At 38.9% G+C, this 21,947-nt stretch overlaps 1 protein-coding gene across 2 annotated transcripts in view; it reads left to right on the top strand.

The window, feature by feature from the left end:
- The window catches only part of CHM (CHM Rab escort protein), a 104,654-nt gene that overhangs the window by 9,511 nt on the left and 73,196 nt on the right, over positions 1 to 21,947 (top strand). For both annotated transcript variants that reach the window (XM_063431856.1, XM_063431855.1), the window contains exons 2-4: positions 5,462 to 5,528; positions 14,617 to 14,689; positions 15,758 to 15,879. In XM_063431856.1, coding sequence (XP_063287926.1) covers positions 5,462 to 5,528; positions 14,617 to 14,689; positions 15,758 to 15,879 — 262 coding nt within the window. The remainder of the gene's footprint in view (positions 1 to 5,461; positions 5,529 to 14,616; positions 14,690 to 15,757; positions 15,880 to 21,947) is intronic.

The raw sequence follows: 21,947 nt of genomic DNA, 5'->3' as shown, positions 1-21,947 counted from the left end.
CTATTTTCAAGCGGTGTGACAATCTCAAACACTAACAGCACCCTGCTCATCTACTGTTGAGATAATGATTAGTTTCACTTCTTATTTGGACTGACACTGAGGAAGTGAAATTCTTCATTATGTCAATAGCAGAATTTCTCTGTCAAACTGCTTGAAAACTATTTTAGCTAAACATAGACTGCACACAACACACATTAACCTCTAAAATAAGTTGTAATGCTTACAATGTACCTTTAGGTATACCTTATATGCCTTTGTGCCTATTGTACATCTGTATAGTGTACAAAAGTAAAAAGCAGGTTTATCTGTTGGTGAGATATAAATAGAATATACATGGATACATTATCCACCTAAATGTCCTTATTATATCAATGATTAACATTAAAGGGTTATTCCAAGCACCATGACCACTTTAGTGATTTGAAGTAGTCGTGGTGGCCGAAGTCTATATGTGCAGGGTTTCACATTGAAACGATACACATACAGGGAATAACCCCTTAGCTGCTGGAGATGTAACAAGTTGGATAAAGAGGCTGGATAAAGTTGATTCTTTGCATATTTTGTTGCACAGAATATCAGTCATTGGCTAAGAGCAGGTAACTGATGCTCTCAGCCACTGAATAGCCCTGGCTTCTGTTGCTCTGCAGAAGTGTGTCACGGGACCACCAGGGAGCATCAGAGCCTGGCGGGGACCCAGGTAAGGGGAGACCCTTTGCTAAACCCAGGATATGAGCCAAGATACTCTTGGAATCATAACCACTACAGCGGACTGTAGTGTTTATGGTGCTTGGAGTAATCCTTTAACCCCTTCCCAACGTACTGGGTACGTCCGACAAAAAACTGCCGTAAACGACACTTGTACTTACCTGGATCGGTGTTCCCAGTCGGGGGGACTGCCTGAGTCCCCAGCAGTCCCTCTGCAGTAGCTGCGTCCACCGCGGCTCTCCAGGCCCATGGGATCACTATGATCACATGGCCGCAATAGCAGTCTATGCAGCTGCCAGCAGGGGTCTGTCTGAGCTATCAGACAGTCCCCCAGACATCCGAAAAGTGTAAACAAATAATAAAATAAAAATAATAAAACTTTCAGCTAACGCGCTAAACCAATCAGTAGTTCCAGTCCACATTAATTGAAGAAGTACGTATTAAAAAAAAAAAAAAAAAAAAAAAAAAAAGAATTTCAGGAACAGATCTGGAGAGCCAGATTTGGAGTTACCCATTTTCATAAATGGTTCAAACCAAACGAATAAGGAAGCTCCATGGACCGTCTGGCATCATAAAAACTTTTTGCTAAAGTTGTTATAATGCCATTTGTGTTCCTTTAAAAAGGACTGGGGGGAAAGATTCAACACCTGTCTTGATTGTCCTTTTAAATCACTAATCAAACCTTTCTAATATCCCCAATCTCTTCATTTTACTACAGTTTACTATTCATATTATATGATGATATTATAGTGCAATATGTGCCATCACATCATTAATGCACGTTGTGAGGTTAAGTGTTCTGATGGCAAAAAACAAGGTATGTATGTTAAGGCAGTCTTGACTTCTAGTTGCTGGTAATTCTTGATAATTTCTATTCCTATGAAGTAGTTATTCTTTATAAACGCAGTCACAGTAAATTTTCCGTTCTATGCAATTTTCTTTCCTTTCTGATGTTCAGTGATTATAAATAACACATGAAATGACTTCCAAGGTAGAATGCAGGCATCCATTTTGAAATATTCTATAAAGTAGAAAATGATTTATGGTTCCATATGATTTTGGCTGAAAGCACTCGGGCTTTGCTAGGTCATCATAGCCCTGTCAGGAGAATCTATTATTTATTGTTTGATAGGGCAGGACGGCTGTAAGTAGTTTATTTTATGTTTATACTGTGTAAGTACAGTGTTAAGTAAAAAAAAAAATAATATTCTGTTCTTCATTCCAATGCAGCATTGATTGAAATTAAGCAAAAAAATATATATATATTAATTTAACAGAATTACAAAGTATCATGCTAGAAATCTGTGTATTTTCCTATTTAATTTTTTTAATTTTCTTTTCCGTTATCTGACCATATTCAGTTTTTGCGGAGAAGTTCCTTAATAAACAAAGCCCACATATTGAGCTGAAATTATTGTTCCGCAAAGATTCTTTTCAATCAACATACAGATTGTTTTGCAGTTTGGAAAAATACTCGTCAGGAGCTGACAACTAAAAGCTCTCGATAGCTGAAATTTCATTGCTGGTCATTGGCAGATAGGTGTACAATTCAAGAACAAATTTCTGTCAGTTTAAAAGTAGTATTGGAGAAAGGTACACAGCGGCTTCCTTAAAGGAACACTTGCTGAAATTATTTATGTGACTAGAACCTTTTACAATTGTGACGGTTTATAAAAAGTGCCAATTTTAATAGAAACTGGAGCTTTTATAATTGGTTCCAGAAACCTGTATTTCCGACTCTGTTACTTCCACTAAGCTAGCGATAGTGGCAAGCGCACTGTGTTAGTGTGCACCTATTTCCCCCCCTTTTACAATGAGCTGCATTACATAGGAAAGCTGTGATCGCATGCATGCTCGCAGCTTCATTGAGAAGCCTCAGACTGAAGTATTTCAGGGCACAGATTGAAAGTCAGGGCTAGGGGAAAAAAAGGAACGGCTTACAAAGATCTGGATTTTTCGCAAGCTGTTTTTAGATTTACCCTGAGGGAAAAAAGCATGTTTTCATTGTGGGTATATCCACTACAATGACATATTAATTTAATATGGTTTAAATTTAGATACCTAGAAGATATGGTATGGAGCCTATATAATATTGGCTCCGTAAAATGGACCTCTTTGCTTTTAGGGCAGCAATACATCTGTAACAGTTTAACAGGAGTTGGAGCCCAGTTGCAGGACATGGCACAAGGAGGAAGCAAAAACCAAAAACGCAGTATAGATAAAGGATGGTGTGCATGTGTATTGATCATAATTGTGAGAACAACTGCCTGAAAGTACATGAAATGTGCTTTACTGCTATGTTAGCTGTCCACCTAGATTAAAAGGACAATATTTAGGCACCCAGACAACTTTAGCTCATTGAAGTGGTCTGGGTACAGTGTCCCAAGTCCATTAAAGGGACACTCCAGGCACCCAGACCACTTCTGCTCATTGGAGTGGTCTGGGTGCCAACTCCCACTACCCTTAACCCTGCAAGTGTAATTATTGCAGTTTTTCATAAACTGCAATAATTACCTTGCAGGGTTAAGTCCTCCCCTAGTGGCTGTCTACTAGACAGCCACTAGAGGGAACTTCCTGGTCTCTAGCACAGATTATCTGTGCTAGAGCGTCGCTGGACATCCTCACGCTGTGTGAGGACCTCCAGCGTCGCTCTATTCCCCATAGGGAAGCATTGAAATTCATTTTCAATGCTTTCCTATGAGGTGCGTTAATGCGCATGCACGGCATTAACGCGCATGCGCATTAGGTCTCCTCGGCCGGTGGGCGGGATCAGTCTCGCCCACCGGCCGACAGAGGACGAAGGTAGAGCGGCAGGGGAGGAGCAGGCAGCGACGTGGGACATGTCGCTGCCTGAGGTAAGTGACTGAAGGGGTTTTCACCCCTTCAGCAACTGGGGATTGGGGGGTGGGAGGGAGAGGACGTAAACATGAGGACCTCCAGCGCCACTTGAAACCGCATAGGAAAGCATTGTATAATAAGGGAAGTACCAATGCAAGCATGGCTGTCGCCGTGCATTCACATTAGGTCTCCCCTGCCAGCTAATCAACACATTTTATAAATGATCTTGAAATAGGCATTGAAAGTCATGTTTCAGTGTTTGCAGATGACACAAAACTCAGCAGCTGCTAAGGAAAAGTAAGGTAGGTATTGTCAATTATTAAACGGAGCATTTATTCTCAGAATGAAGATATCATTTTCGCTCTTTATATATCACTGGAGAATATGCTGTGCAAGTTTGGGCATCTGTTCTAAAGAAGGATATTATGGCTTACTATTTGGATATTATAGAAAAAACGCAGAGACAGGCTACAAAATTAATAAAAGGAATGGAGCATTTTAGTTAACAAATGTAAACATGTTTAGTTTAGAAAAACTACGCCTCATAGGGCATGATATCAATATACAAATATATTCGGAGCCAAAACAAACCATTATCTGGGAAATGTAATCATAAACAGGACTATGTGTTGGATTGGTAGTTTCACTTATCTTTAATAAAGATTAATAAATATTCACAACAAAAAGTGCTCATTCATGCAAATCTGTGCAAATATACTCACCTAAAGTGCGTTTCACCTTGAAGGCTTCCTTAGTCAGTAATGGTGCATTTTATTTATCTAAGTTCATTAAAAGTTCATTATTTATTATTTCCCGACCCTGCAGATAACGATGTTTAATGTTATGTATATTTGTGTGTTTGTTTAATTAGTAACTAATATATAGATGATGTACTATTGGAGCATGATGGCCGTCTGTTTATTGATATATGTATCTTTGTAATAAATGTAATAAAATAATTTATAATAGAAAAAAAAGAAAAAAAAGTTTATCAAAGTTCCGTTGTTCATTATTAGACCAGCTTGCATTCCTCGCCTCTCTCTAAAGATTGCCAAGCCTCTTTCTAGATCTCTTGTAGCTGCCACCGGCGGCATGGCCGCCATTTTGTGTGTTCCAAGACTCGGTTTGGAATAGATATGTGCGGCGGCCATCTTGGTCCACGCTTTGTTCCGGTATTGCCATTGGCCGTATTGTTATGCTCAGATCGCTTTCTATGGCTTGTTTCTTTATGATAGCTAATATTTTAGCATACATAGTACAAATCTAAGGCATTTGAAAGGGGATGATTATAAATCTATCCCCTTTCAAATATATATAGGATAAACAGGACTATACATAAGACACAAGTTCATTTAGACTAGAAGAAAAGAGATTTGGTCAAAGTTCAAAGTTCTTTACAGTAAGAACAATAAGGATGTGGAATTCTCAGCCTGAAGAAGTGGTTTTATCAGTCTGTACAGATTTTTTTTAACATCTAACTGGATGAATGCTTGCAAATGCGTAACATTCAGAGATATCCTTTTTAATAAGTGAGGTAACAGCTTCTTGATCCAAGGAGATATGACTGCCATTCTGGGACCCAGAGGGATTTTTTTCCAGTTTGTTTAAAAAATTGGAAAGTGTTTCAAACTGAGTTTTTTTAATTTATTTTTTTTTTTTTTTTACATTCTTTTAGTTCAACAGTGAAAACAGATGTGAGAGAGGCTCAACACATGTCTCTTTTCAGCCTTTGTAACTTTGTAGCAAACTTTTAAAAAATGAAAAGTAAAAACATTTTTTCTTTTAAGGGAGTTCCTTAATCTACCCAAGGAGTACACAGAGCTATGGTGTTTGAAATAGTCTAATTCTGGAACTCAATCCAGAAACACTTCTGGAAAAGAAGTCTTTCATCCCTTACTAACAATGCTGTTCCTTTTAGGTCTGCCAGAATCCATCATTGCCGCTGCTTGCTCTAGAATCGGACAGAGGGTTCTTCATGTTGATGAGTAAGTAAATCGTACTCCATAGAGGCAGCACTTGTTTTGTCACAGCACAGGAGAGCAGGATTTTTTTTGTCTGGCTGTCTATATTGCATATTTCTGTCTGTGAAATGCTTTGATTTAAGTTTATAAGGTGCAGTACCATTTTCGCTATCCACTTTTATTTCACACTCATCATTGCTTGTGGAGCTCTTCACACCCCCTCCTTTCATTACCCTGTCCATAGTGTAATTTCACTGTCCCCGATGTATTGCTCAGCACCCTCCTGTAAGATGATCCCCCTCTACATCTTTTAGTTTCACAGGACCCCATAATGGTGTATCCCTCTATACTCTCCTTTAATTTCATAGACCCAAGTGCATTATTCTTTAACCCCATTTAATTTTATGGTTCCAAGAGCATCACTCCCTATGCTGGTTTTTTTTTTTTTTCATGCTCCCCAGTGCATCCCTATCCATCATCCTTTTTTATAATAGTTATTAAATTATGAAATTCAGTTACTACTTATGAATCACTCAGCCAATGACAATATGGCTCCAAGGTGCCTAGTAGAGAGAGGTGGTTCAGCCAATGCTTGATACTTCAGCCAATCTTTTATTGTAGTAGTCACTGGAGAGTAGGACAATTTAACAGAGAGTGAAAGTGAAATGCTGGTGGCTAGGACTATAGTAAACTCCAACTTTATAGAGAAAATAAAAATACTGTGTAGTTATCAAAACAGATGGGAATGAAAAGGCAATGAAACAAACTCTCCTACTGGAGGTGCACAAAAACAACTGGAGAAATAATGTTTATTGCTTTATGCAAATATATATACGAAGGCATTTCTGTAATTTAAGAACTGGGAGCACAGTTCCTTGGAAAGACTGCTCTGTCCCTTGTTTTAAATTAGAAAACAAAACATTCACTAACTTGCAAAAATGTAAATCAAATTAACAGAAGTGGAAAAAAGACTCTACTTAAAGTTTTCCTAAATTGAATGTTGTGACTTAAATCGTATAGACCAGTTGTCTCCTTTACTGAGTAATCCTACTTGGTTTGAGATATACATAAGCTGATGCTTATTATGGAAAAAAAATATACCATTCTTGCATGTTAAATGGTTTCTATTGCACCTGATGAAGACAAATTATTTCGTTGAAACGCGTTGTGCTTACTGTATTCTGGAGAACGGCACTACTACATATGAATGTAAGATTTTATATATTTTTTTAAATAACTGTTGCTACTTTTGATTCTAACCGGTGTGCCTATCCTGTACCTTATTATGAGGATCAAGCTTCATTGTACTGGGATATCTTCAAGACTACATCTTTAAAGTTATATTACCTGAGCCAGTTTCCCTTATAAACAGGCTCAAACAAATGTGAGTCTGACCATATAGAAGATTGTTCCACTCTTTAAATACTTCAGTATTACGCTATGACCGCGTCTTTTTTTTTATCTATATATAGGTTTACAACCAACCGATTTCTCCAATTTTGGGGTACTTATCCTTATGTTACATTGGTTGTGTATATACACTAACCTAGTACGCACTAAATCCTATTTATGGTGTGAACTCTTTACCTGCGCCGCACACTATTTGTATTTTCTAAATGGTTTCTACACCATGAGCACATCTTATTTTAGAAGGGATTATGGTGGTAAGAGTCTGTATGTGCAGTGTTTCTTTTTGAAATGTTGTACATACAGCGATGTCGTTATTTTTGTATTTTGGGCTAGTTGCACCCCTGGCACATGTGACTTAGGCAGGCTACTTGATGTGAAGTCTGTACAAAAAATACATCTGTTGTCTGCATGTGTTGCGACACACAACATCATCTTGTCACAAATTTGGTATTAAAGAATAAGAAAGTCATATTCATGGTTTGTGCAATTTGCCAGGTAGTGCAACCAGTGTTAATTTTGTCTACTTACAATTTTAGTCAGATTTTAATCTACTAATTTTTTTTAGATTTAGTCGACTATAACTAGACTAAAACAATTCAGATGACTCATACTTTTTAGTATGACTAAAACTAAATTGGAATTTGCCACCAAAAGTAACACTGGGGAAATGAGACACATGGGGGGGATGAGACATGAGGGAGAGGGGGAAATGAGACACATGAGGTGGCGTGGGGGAATGTGACACAAGGGGGGACTGGGAGAATGAGACGTGGAGGAGCTGAGGGAGGAATTGAGAAACATGAGCGGCTAGGGGAATGATGTGAGGGAGATACATGAAGTGACTGGGGTTGACACAAAGTGACATAGAGGGGCTGGGGTAGAAAGATACAAGGTGCTGGGGGAAGGGGGGAAGAGACACAGAGGGGCTGGTGGGGGGCAAAAGAGACAGACATAGAGGAGCTGTCAAGGGGCAAAAGAGACAGACTGGGGCTTGGGAGAGATACATCTCGAGGGGCTGGGAGGACACAGAGACAAAGAGGGACTGGGGAAGGGGCAAAAGAGACACATAGAGGCTTTAACCCCTTAAGGACACATGACATGTGTGACACGTCATGATTCCCTTTTATTCCAGAACTTTGGTCCTTAAGGGGTTAATTAAACTCATTAGATTTTAGTTGTGTCAACTAAAATCTATTGGAGATTTAGTTGTCTAAAACTAGACTTTAACTGAAACAATTCAAATGACTAAAACCAAAATGGCTTTTTAGTCAAAAGACTAGCACTAAAACTAAATTGAAATTTGCCACCAAAAATGTACACTGTGTGCAACGAACCTACATGTGACCATTACACCTTAACTAAGGCAGGGATCACAAACCCTAGCACTGCAAATGTTTGACTTCCCATGATCCTTTGTATCACAAACCTCATCAGTGGCAAAGTTAGGTTTGTGTTTTAGGATATTCCAGAATCTTTAAAGAAAACAAGCCGTTGGAAAAGCCCTCTTTGGGAGGAAGCTCCCAAAACTGTGAAAACCCCCCCAAAAACGAAGCATATTTTTACTCTTTACTCATTACGAATGTACAGTATTAATTACATTGTAATTGTTTGTGATTAATAAAGGTGCCAATAGCTCTGTATTTAACAGTAGTAAAGTGGTCCATTATAAAACACTGATAAGAACCTTTGTTGATTTATATATTGCAGCCCAGCCTCGCCATCAGCAGCAGCTAATCTCATTCAAAATAGACACTTGATTGCCTAGCTGTCATAAATTCTTGCAGACTGATTTGAAACTAAAGTTAGCTTCTGCCAAATTGTAATTGAAGGAGGACCATTTCTGCTTGCCAGCTATCTGTCTCAATAAATGTAGTCTGTGGTTCTTTTCACAAAGCCACATTCGCTGTAGATATTAATGAGATGTTGACATGTGAAATTTCAAGGATAGACATTAAGTGATTTAGAAAAGTAATTTGCAATTCAAAATGCCTAAGAACGGCATTCAGTCCTAACTCGGCACAGCGAACGGGAAACTCACGGAGGCAGAGTTGATTGTGTATTTTTTTTCCTCTCTCCTTTTTTTTTTTAAATTAATCTAGTTCCCACAGTAATTTGTTCATTTGGTCAGCAAAATTTCTTTTACCCCATTGCTCTTATTGTTCGTGACTTGTAATAAGACTTCGCTCATAATTTCAGTTTTACTGAAGGACGTTGATACTAAATGTGTGACGTGAATGTAATAGTTTTTTTTTTTGTATGTGTGCTTTAGAATTCTGTGATCTAAAAAGTGAGTGCAGTTTTTCTGTCACATGTTACAGTTATTTGTATATCCGTAATAGGAGCTTATTTGGAGCACAGCCATTGGATTTATATGGATTCATTCCTCTCTTGGCTTGAATGAGTCCATTTTAATATACCGTATATATATGTATATGTACATGTCTGGCTTTATTGCTCTTTTTTTGTTTTTCTTTTTTTCTTATATGGTTTCAGTCATAGAGTAATTAACAATTAGTTAGGGCTGGAGAAGGTGTCTCACCGACCACATGACTACACTTGGTGCCCTTGTTACTCATTTATGCACATGCTCGATTTTTTTTTTTTTTTTTTTCACTCTTGAATTTATTTTTAAGTTCCGACGATACCTGACCTGTGCCCATGAATCTCCTGGGGTACCGCAGAGGGTTAGCTCCATCGAACGTTCACTAGATCAGGGGTAGGCAACCTTTTAGTAGTTCTGTGCCATAATAAGGTCGTGCAAGTCCTATTTTTTCAATTTAAGGTGTGTATGTTGCGGTATTGTGGTTGCTTTATAGCATTGTATTTGTGCATATGTGGGCTGTTATATTGTATATGTTCATGGGTAGTTTGTAGTATTGTGTATAATACTTATAAATGTGGACTGTGTATAGGGGCTGCTTGTGGAGTGTGTGTGTGTGTAGATCATATGTCACATTGTACTTTTGGTGATGTGTGTATGTGTGGGTCAGCTCTGTGTATATCTAGCAGTATGGGTGGCTTCCCTGTAGTCCAGTGGGGAGAATGGCCACGTACAAGTCAAGGACAGGAGATGTGATCGCTTCTGAGGGCTGCTCTACTCCAGTGTGGAATCTTGTGATGGGAGTTTTATGAGATCACATCATCTAAGTGCTGCACTGTGTAAATTGAGGATTATCCCTTACTACCTGCAGTCACCGCTCAGTTTGCACTAGTCGATATCTGATTTTCCATTTGGACTCCTTATAGGCCAGAGCCTGTTTGACTCTAGCTGCCTTGAGTGCTGTGCAAATGCACTTCGAGCACCATAGGTTGCTGACCCCTGCACCCCCTAGACCATATGCTATTGTGGTGGCATCACCAATTTACAGCTGGCAAGCACTTTTTTTTTTTTTTTTTTTTTTTTTAATAAACTTCAGAAAGGTATTTATCCCATAAGTTTATACCATTATCTCTTAATAATAGAATAAATACCAATTCATCATATGTTGTTATATATAATTAAGTTTCTCTAAAAAAAAAAGAGATTTGTTTTTTATACTATTTTATTAGACGTAAGACCGGCCATAGGATATCAATATCTAACCTATTGTACTGTCGTAATCTATATGAGCCAGTATGTTGAGACCTTGCTTCCCCTATAGTCATGCCTTATAAAACTAAACTAAACATATAAAACATACATGGCAAAGTACTCATTCAAACAGTGTACCAAAGCCATTAGAGAATATCTGATGTAGGTTTCTGACTTTAAGGACCAGTTTTTATTAGTATGCTCTACATTATTGGTTAATGGATGTCTCAGTTATCATCCAGGGTTCCCATATCTTGATGTGTGTATTTGTCATGTTGAGATTTCTATATACCTGTTTCTCCATTAAATGTTGATATCCTATTTGAAATTCCACCTCTCTCCATGAGGGGATATTTACAGTTTTCCAGTATCTGGCGATACAAATTTTAACCGCCATTAATATATGAATTAATAAATATTTTGTAATTTTACTTTTAGTAGGAATATTCATATGTAACAAAAATAATTGTGGAGAGAGGTTCATTGTTTTTTTTAAGAATATTCTTGATTATTGTAGATGTCGCTTGCTTTAAGGAGTCAAGAACATAGCAATCCCACTAAATATGTTTCAAAGTTCCCTCATGTCTAAGACATCTCCAACAGAGTGAGAGCTGGCAAGCACTTTTATCTCCCCCCGCCACCTCCTTGGTTAGGGGAACTAATGTTTTGCCCCTGAGCTCGTCAATTTACACCCCTGATAGCTCATAACGTTAGTTTATGAGTCTCCTTCTCATGGCTTATTCTATATTTAGCAAACGCTCAATTACCACTTGTAAGCTAACTGACTCGAGACTCAGAAATCCGACACGACTGGCTTGTTCTCAACCCATATCTTGAGTTTTTTTTTGGGTAGCAATTTTTTATTTTAAAATGATACTGACTGCATGACATAATGTTATCTTTGATGTTGTCAATGTGCTCCTGTGCAATCTGATGTCTGAGATGTTGACAACTTTGTGTACACCAAGCACCACCAAAAATAATGTGGGGAACAAAAAAGGAGCACAGGGGTATGGTGTAACGGATGTGGAGGTAAGCAAGTAAATGGAATAGGCAGAGCTATAGCGGGATATGAATGAGGAGAGATAGGGAGGAGCAAACTAGATTCGGAACAGGGACACTTAAGCGTTAGGAATACAGGTTTCAAGTGGATCATATCAAGATTGGTCTTTAGGGAATCTAACCCTTAGTTTTTTTGTTTTTTTAAAAGGGACTCTGTAGTCACCAGAACCACTACAGCTTAATGTAGTTGTTCTGGTAAGTATAGTCAGTCCCTGTAGCCTTTTTGCAATAAACACTGTCTTTTCAGAGAAAAGGCAGTGTTTACATTACAGCCTAGGGACACTTCCAGTGGCCACTACTCAGATGGCTACTAGAGGTGCTTCCTGGGGCAGTGATGCATACTGTGCAGCACTGACATTCAGTTTCTCCACCCTCTGCATGGAGACACTGAATTTTCCTCATATTAATACATTGATTCAATGCATCTCTATGATGAGATGCTGATTTGGCCAGGGTGTTGTTTGACTCCGCCCCTGACCTGTCTCCTTGGCTGAGATAATCAGAATTGATTATCTCAGCCAATCCAATGCTTTCCTATTGGGAAACATTATGATTGGCTGAGATCATCACCTCTGATAATGTCAGCCAAGGAGTCAGATCAGGGGCAGAGCCAGCACCAGCAGACTGGAATAAAGGTAATAGTTTACTATATTTAGGGGGGGGGGAGGGCAGGGAAGTTAGAAAAATGCTTTTAATACTATAGAGCAGCGGTTCCCAAACTGTGTGCCACGGCGCTCTGGGGCGCCATGACGTGCACACAGGAGTGCTGCGGAATATTTCCCCGCTGCTATGATTATAGCACCGGGTAAACATTACTGCTCAACAGGGACCCGGTCGAGTGCCGCAATCCTTTAAGACCACGACCGGGCCCCTGTAATGTTGGCCGGCTGGGAGGAAGTGACATCCTGTAACTTCCTCAGAGTGTCATGCAGAGAGATGGCGCATGAGGGGAGAGGAGCATGAAGAGCTCCAGACCCCTTCACTCCCCCTAGCAGGACCACGACTCCAAGCCACCCTCCTGGGTACACAAGGTAAGCTAACAGGAGGGTGGCTGGAGATATAAAAAAAAAATACTGTTGTGTGTGTGTGTATGAATTTGAGTGTGTGTATTAGTGTAAGTGTGTATATTAGTGTGTGTATGAGTATTTTTGTGTGTGCAGTGGCGTACATGCAGGGGTCGCGGCTGCGAACGGGGTCCGGCCCACCAGGGGGCCCGGTATGCACGCAAGTCTCACTGGGCCGCCAGTCCTGCGGGCGGGGAGCACTCTCTCCTGAGCGCTTTCTGCCCAGCTCCCTCGCGCACTGCATACTGATGCCGGAGACGGAATATGACAGCACCACTGGACCCCAGGGAATCCCCTCAGCTCTCCCAAAGGTAAGGAGGCTGGGGAATTAAATAAAAAAATAAAAAAAAACATGTATATGTGTGTCAGTGAGTGTGTTTATCCAAGATGGCCGCCGCCTTGAAATCCCAGCACAGCCAAACAAGCCTGATAGGCCAGCTCGGTTCGAGCCAATCTGCCAGGCCTTTTGGGACCGTCTCACCAAGCGAAGACCCACACCTCTTGAGTCGAAGACAGCCTGTAAAGCAGCGGTTGTTGCCTGTTACTCTTCCGGGCTGGGGGCCCACACTGGAGAACTCTCAAAGCCGCAGTCCATATACCTGCAGGTAAGACTGCTATCTGGAAGTCCCGAGGAGCCACAAACCCACCGCTCAGTGAAGGGGAATCCATGGAGTAAGGGCACTGGCTCCCTTCACGGCCCGGAGCCGAAAAGACATGGAACAGTCACGCTGCAAAAAGCTGACCACTAGCCTGCTACACGTGCAGCACAGCCTGATCTACCGAGTGCCGAAGAGGGGGACCAATACACCCAATCTGGGTTCCCACTATGGCATGCCCAGGGTATTGGTTGAAGACAGCCGACAATGCCTCTTTCAGTTCCTCTACTGTTGCCTGGCAAATGGTCTGACTAACGATACACCTAATGTTAACACTTACTGTTATACCTAGCCTTCCAAAACCTACGCACACAAGCCCCTGTTTCTACTCTCATCAGATTACTGTACGTTAGGTGAAGGGTATAGGCTGAACTCACTGATATTAACATGCAGCTCCTTCTATCTGGAGATTTAGGTTACCTGCACATTATCTGTATACTCTTAATCCCAATGGTATCACTTACCAAACGCTATGCCAGCCTGCGCACACTCTTACATAGCACAGACCACGAGGGGTATAGGCTAAGTCTGGGGATGATGCTATACAGCTTAATGTGGGCAGGAATGCAGGCTACCAATTTTCATTCCTTGTTTTTATTCCTCAAAGTTGCTCATTTGTGCAGCATGTTTACTTGTCTTTTATCACTGTGCATGACCCTTTTTCTTCACTACTACTGTGACTAAGCATGTTTTCATTACAAAAAAAAAGTGCAGCACATCTTGACCTTATAATGTGTTTAAATATTGTCATTATACATCTTGTCATATGTCATTACAAACGCTTGTACTTATCATGCATTCCTAAAATAAAGAATTCAAAAACAGGCACATGTCTGCGTTTAAGGTGCTATCTCAAAGGAAAGTGTTAAAGCATTTCCGAAATTATTTTTACCAAACTCTCTCCCTCCTGAGCACCTCCAGACCTATCTTAGACTAGCCTAGAAGAAACGAGAATAGCGTACCTTTCTCTTTATTTATGTGGCCACGTATTAACCTCTATATTGACGGCCTGTATATTTTACGTTTAAAGCTGTCATTAGTGCTTTTTATTTAGCTCCATATAATATTCCTTTGAGCATTACATTTGAATGTAGACATTTGGTTAAGAGCGATATACCAACCTGGCCAAGAATCTTAACCATTAATCTGTACATTCCTGAATGATGAATTTTAAGTGATTCCTTTCTATCTGTAAATTTATCATTTCTTTTAAATTTTTTTCATTAAAATTTTTTTTTCTTTAAATACAAATCTTTGATATAACTTAACTCTGACAGTTTGGAAGTGATTGCAAAGTACATTTTTATGAGATCCTTTTAACACCAAGTTATTTTTTTATTTCCTCACAGGAGAAATTACTACGGTGGGAATTGGGCCAGCTTTACATTTTCAGGGTTACAGACCTGGATAACAGATAACAAGGTAAATTGAATGACTAATTACTACTTGAAGCTTACACGTCAGGGACAGAAGCAAAATATATATACATTTTTATAATTTTTTTTTTTTTCCTAAAAATGTGTGTTTATGTCTTATGTTAAACATGTTACGGGATGTGATTTTTCACACCTTCATAGAGCAGGTGTGTTGAATTGCAACAGGGAGATCCTGACCGATTACAAGTCAAGTTCAAGACAAGACAAAATCTAAAACTACTATTAATACAAACAAGCATACATATGCAAAATATAGCGTTCTTTAAAAAGTGATGAGACCTACATGGTTGTCATATCGACTAATAATTATGATTTGTTGCTGGAACCTAGACTTTTTTTTTCCTTTCTGTTTTATTTGATGTGGCAGCCATAGTATGGTAAGTAAGAACTTTGATTCTCAGAGGCTTTGACCAAATAGTGATCTTTGTCTTGAGACTCATCTTCATGATTCCATTGTGTTAGACATAGCATGTAAATTTATCCTATTTGCCTTCTTGTAGATTTATCCTGGAGGAGGCCGTCATGAATAGATATGTGCACTCCTCCTTAAACTAATTGATCTGCTTGACAACAAATTCTACCAATATAGAGCCCCTTTTGACTCCTTTTTAGACTGATCGATCATCTTAAAAACCTTTAGAAAGGCGCTCTATGCTGGACAAATCAATTAATTATCAATCTGTTTATTTGTTTAACAAAAAGTGATTCAAATGAACATATGTAGTCGTGAGAGTTGGTTGCCTGGCCACTAGTTGGAATTTAGCATTTAGCTAGCATTCAGCTTTGCCCTTCCCCTCTCCCCCACTCCCCACACACTGTCCGTTGGTTATTTCTTGCTATAATACAGTTAAAGTCACTCATTCAATTAAAAAACTATAAGGAAGATACTCTGCAGAGGTATTGTAATGTTCCAAAGTATGCTAGTCAGAATGTGACATAACTTCACTATTATGTTTTGTGGTGCTTTAAGTACTATACAAGAGGTAAGTCTCTCTTTAAAATTCTATCAACTAAATTCCTGACAAGGCTGACTCTTGTATTGATTTCCCCTTAGAAGGACGACATCACCAGTGAAGATGCCTCATACACTGATCATATCTCTGCCAATGAGAAATGCATTCTACTCAACAACAAGAACAAGACCATTCAGAATATTGAAGTTTTCTCTTATTCTGGGTAGGCAAATCTGATATTTCGTCATTCTTTTAGTTACGAACATTATCTTTCCATTATTAGTTTATTAGTTTCATTATTAGTTTCCCAACAACTGGAAAAAGCGACTTTAAAAAAAAAAATATTTCTCATGACATGGTATGTTTATGTCCTTGCAATCATATCTCACCCTCCATCACAGCTGACAGCCATCTATTATAAATAGCCATGGAGGCACATCATGCACTGCTTCAGATGTGGAAATATGGTACTATCATGCCAGCTGTCGTAGAGCTTCAACTCCCATAATGCTTTGCAATACTTAAGACAAATAGCACAATGCATAAAATAGCTCATATATTGGCCAACATTATGCAGGTGTTATGTAAAATAAAAAAATCAGTGGCATAGCTCTTAACATGGACTAGTCACACTTAAAGGACCACTCTAGGCACCCAGACCACTTCAGCTTAATGAAGTGGTCTGGGTGCCAGGTCCCTCTAGGATTAACCCTTTTTTTTTTTTATAAACATAGCAGTTTCTTTATAAATGGGTTAATCCAGCCTCCAAATCCTGTTGTGTCTGTCTCACTGACAGCCGCTAGAGGCGCTGGCGTGATTCTCACTGTGAAAATCACAGTGAGAGCACGCAAGCGTCCATAGGAAAGCATTGTAAATGCTTTCCTATGAGACCGGCTGAATCCGCGCGCAGCTCTTGCCGCGCATGCGCATTCAGCCGAAAGGGAGGATCGGAGGCGGAGAGGAGCAGGAGAGCTCCCCGCCCGGCGCTGGAGTAAAGGTAAGATTTTAACCCCCTTCCTCACCATCCAGCCCAGCGGGAGGGGGTCCCTGAGGGTGGGGGCACCCTCAGGGCACTATAGTGCCAGGAAAACGAGTATGCTTTCCTGGCACTATAGTGGTCCTTTAAAGCCAGTGGAAGATTATTACTGTAACAACTCAGACTCCACTAATTGTTATGGTTCTATTGTTATGTTAACTCTTACTGTTTTAATTTGTTAATTATAAATTCAGAGAGCGAGGGACTTGTGTTCTTTGGCGCGTATGCTTGGTGCTTGCATGAGCAATACATGTACATGTGCAGGATTCTAACTGTCCCAATTGTCGCTCTCTCGTGATTTTGCTTTTAACTATTTTTTTGGTTGGTGGTGTTCTGTTCTCTCTCTGTGCTGTGTCTCTCTGGTTGTCAGCTGACTGATAATATCCAAAGAAATCAGAAAGCTTATAGTACAAAAACAGTGTTTCAGGCTCTGTTATTGGAAAGATGACCTCTAAAATTCAGTAGCCGTGATACTTCATGATTACTCAAATTTTAGAAATGTGCTCAGAATAGATTTTTGTATGTAATTCCATATACACTGATCAGAAACAACTTTAAAACTGACCAGTGACGTGAATAACATTGATTGTATTGTTACAATGGCACCTTTTGAGAGTGGGCTATAGTATGCATCAAGTGAACAGCCAGCTCTTGAATTTCATATGTTGGAAGCTGGAATAGTGAGCAATACCTATATATAAATAAAAATATTTATATATATATATATACATATATTAATTCTACAATTCTATATTTTTACATAATTAGATATCTTAATTAATTACAATTAGCGGGACCTGCCTGACAACCCATGCCGAAAGTAAAGGGAATGTAATTTGCCAGCACTATACTTAACCCTATAACTTTCCAAGACACCATAAAACCTTTACATGGGGGGTACTGTTCTATTCGGGAGACTTCGCTGAACACAAATATTAGTGTTTCAAAACAGTAAAATGTATCACAACGATGATATCGCCAGTAAAAGTAAAGTTTTTTGCATTTTTCACGCACAAACAGCACTTACACGGACGATATTATTGCTGCGATACTTTTTACTGTTTATTTCTGTTCAGCGAAGTCTCCCGAGTAAAACAGTACCCCTCATGTACAGGTTTTATGGTATAAGGCTTGTGTTTCATTTTATTCACATAAAAATTTGCCAGATTGGTTACGTTGCCTTTGTGACCCTATGGTAGCCCAAGAATGAAAATTACCCCTATGATGGCATACCATTTGCAATAGTAGACAACCCAAGGTATTGCAAACGGGTTATGTCCAGTCTTTTTTAGTAGCCACTTAGTCACAAACACTGGCCAAAATTGGCGTTTTTTGCACACAAACAAATACTAACGCTAACTTTGGCCAGTGTTTGTGACCAAATGGCTACTAAAAAAGACTGGACATACCTCATTTGCAATACCTTGGGTTGTCTACTATTGCAAATGGTATGCCATTATTGGTGTAAATTTAATTCCTGGGCTACTATACAGTCCTAAAGGCAACGTAACCAATCTGGCGAATTTCAATTTCAAATGTAACGTGCTATATTTGACCCTGTAACTTCCCAAAACACCATAACACCTGTACATAGGGGGTACTGGTTTACACGTGAGACTTTGCTGAATACAAATATGTGTATTTTATTGCAGTAAAAGCAAACCGTATTATGACATTGACCGTTAAAATGTCATGTAGAACTAAAAAAATAACACAATTTCTTATTTTCTCCCATTTTTGTCATATTAAATTATGTTTCATAGCTAAATATTTGATATTAAATGAAAGCCCTGTTTCCCCTGAATAAAATGAGATAAAATAATGGGGGGTGCATTTAATATGTAAGAGGTGAATTACGGTTGGACAGACATATAGCGCAAAAGCCAGGTTTTGTTTACGTTTTGTTTTGTTCACAACGTGTACATTTGGCTCAGTCCTTAAGGGGTTAAACATCTGTATGGATTCTGATAAAACCACCTCTTCAGGCAGAGAATTCCATATCCTTATTTCTCTTACTGTAAAAAAACCTTTTCTTTGCCTTAGATGAAATCTCCTTTCTTCCAACCTAAATGTGTGACCTCGTGTCCTATGTATAGCCCTGTTTATGAATAGATTTCCAGATAATGGTTTGTACTGGCCCTGAATATATTTGTATAATGTTATCATATCCCCTCTGAGGCAAAAATTTTCCAAACTGAATAGATTGGAATTTTTTAACCTTTCTTCGTAACTAACATGCTCCATTCCTTTTATCAGTTTTGTAGCTTGTCTCTGCACTTTTTCTTGTGCCGTGATATCCTTCTTTAGAACAGGTGCCCAAAATTGCACAGCATATTCAAGGTGTGGTCTTACCAGCGATTTATAAAGAGGCAAAATTATATTTTAATCCTTAGAATTTATGCCCCTATTTATACATGCAAAACCTTACTGGCCTTAGCAACTGCAGATTGACATTGCATATTGATGCCTAATTTGTTGTCTATAACCATTCCCAAATCCTTCTCGTGTGTGGTTATCCCCAATTCACTACCATTTAGGGTGTAAGTTGCTTGTGCATTCTTGACCCCGAAGTGCATAACTTTGTATTTCTCTACGTTAAATTTCATCTGCCAATCTATCCAAATCCCTCTGCAGCAAAGCAATATCCTGCTCACATTTTATTACTTTACAAAGTTTTGTGTCATCTGCAAACACTGAAACATGGCTTTCAATGCCTATGTCAAGATCATTTATAAATATGTTAAATAGAAGCAGTCCCAAAACAGAATCCTGTTTGTGTTACCTGTTGGCAGTGTCCTTTTTTAGCCGAATAGTACACTCTGCCACAAATGTTCTGGAATGGTTTGAGAAACATGGCAAAGAGTTCAAGGTGTTGCCTTGGCCTCCAGATTCTCTGGATCTCAATCCAATTGAGCATCTGTGGGATGTGCGGAATGACATATCCGATCCATGGAGGTCCCACCTCACATTTTGCCGGATTTAAAGAATCTGCTGCTAATGTCTTGGTGCTAGATACCACAGAAAATATTCTGAGGTCTTGTGGAGTCCATGCCTTGACGCATCAGAGCTTTTTTGGCAGCATGAAGGAGACCTACATGATATTGATCAAATGGTTTTAATGTTGTGGCAAGTCAGTGTAGATATTAATATTTATGTGAGAATGTTCTATGTCACAGCACCATTAGAGTTGTGTGAATGGTTTATCTTTAAGTACTTCACTCTAGAGGACTATATCATTAAGTTCAACCATGTCAGTAAATGTCCCTTAAGACTACTTAACCAACTTAGCAACTGAGGTTTTTATGAGATTCTGTGGGTTCCTGAGTGAGGCTTGTTTCCACTTTTGTCATTTGTTTGTACCATTTTAACTGCACCCATACATATGATCTAATTCAGAAATGCTACACAAATAAAAATATAAATTTGTAGAAATTAAGCCCCCCTCAGGGTAGTTAAGCAGGATCATTTTGATACTCTTCAATTAACCAACTGATCACAAATCTTTGGCAAAATTGCTGTTTGCTCAATACTCAGACTTATATTGTTGACCAATTGATTTAGTGTGCACATGTCACATTTGGGACAAAATAGCAGGCCTTGTTCCTCATTGCTGAGCAACTCTGTAATAGCCAATTGACCGCTGATTCCAGCATGCACTGCTTGGTGGTAGTCAAGGAATAGCCAACAAATGGGACTTCTGGAAAATAACTAAGGAGGGAAGTTATAGGAACAAATGAAAAGTTTAAGTGATGTATAATTCCCATGATGCTCAGCAGACGTATTAGCCTAATATGGCATCATGGGAATTGTACGTTACAAAAAATTTAAGGATTTGTCTTTTAAAATGTTGTGACCTACCATTTCTGCAATGCTCCCTTAGCCTTTTACACTTTACATTAGTGATGCGGCTAATTTTGACCTTTACATCGCTCACATGCACGGGACACTGAAATACATGCAAACACCAACATTCGCACACAGTAATATCAAATAAACACTTACTGGTGTTGCACTCACAGAGGAAGCACAACACACGCAGTACATGAGCATACAGAGATCTGAGTAAATACAGGAGCACTGACACAATCCTACGTACAGCGTGCACACATTGACACCGTACACACAATATGCATGGTATTCCACAGTGAGACATACACGTGCATTTGTGATGGATCTACACACAATTCCAAATTTACGAATGCATTGCAAAGTATATGTTTGTGTTGCTTTAAAAGGACATTTTTGACATTAACAGACACACACACAATTTAAAATATGTGTGAGGAATAAGTTGGCGCTATATAAAATACAATAATAATAATAATGTGTGTGAAATGGTATAAAATATCAGATTCCAAGCGCTTGTATAGTGTAAAGAGGCAGCTTCAACTCCCCAAACCAGAGTCTTTGCTTTTTGGCTGAACATGGATACTGTATTTAGGGGTGCAGGGAAGCAGCACCTTAAGGAAGTCCTCTGTTCAGGATCAAATTGGAACAATATGGACAGAATATAGTGCAGTATTTCGATGTTATCTGTGAATTAAATAAAAGAAATGCAGATTTTATAAGTTGTAATCGCCTGTGGATATGCTTGTTATTCTGGTCTTTTGGCGAAGGACATCTAGGGCAAGTATGTTTTGCTTAGATGCCCAGTAGTCTAGTAGCAAGAATTTACTGGTATGGAATGAAAATGAAGAAGAATATAGTGCTCTCATTTCCCCAGTCCATATAGCATGAGTGATATATTCCCCACCAAGGAATTCAATGTGAAAATCCTCTGGATAAAATCTTCAAGGTAAAATCAGGAAGGTTCAAGTATGGTAAAAAAACAAACACATTTTATTGAAAAAATAAAGGTTAAAACCATACATAGGGTAAAACACCAATGCATTTCGCCAAAGGTTGCAGACTTTATTAAACTGTTACAGAGGATGGACCTATCCTGAATATATAGCAAATTCTAATGTAACTCTCAAGTGACATCATAGATCATGTGACCAATGAAGCAATTAACTTATACACATGTGAACTTATACACATTATGTGAAGAGTACTCAAACACAAACCGGTAGGGACAAGTGATTTAAAAAAAAATAAAAAAAAATGTATAAGAATGTAAATTTAAAAAATGGGAAGTGACCATAAAAACAAGACTTCGGAGAGAACAAATTGGCACACTAAGAAGTGTATTAAGATGGCCTTGCGACCATTCTTGTACAGCTGAAAAAGTTATTAAAACCTATGTCACGGGATCT

Source organism: Pelobates fuscus, chromosome 9, assembly GCF_036172605.1.
Source record: "Pelobates fuscus isolate aPelFus1 chromosome 9, aPelFus1.pri, whole genome shotgun sequence".
NCBI classification, from domain to species: Eukaryota; Metazoa; Chordata; class Amphibia; order Anura; family Pelobatidae; genus Pelobates; species Pelobates fuscus.
Note: the sequence above shows the minus strand (reverse complement) of the source record. Positions and strands in the feature narration are given on the sequence as shown.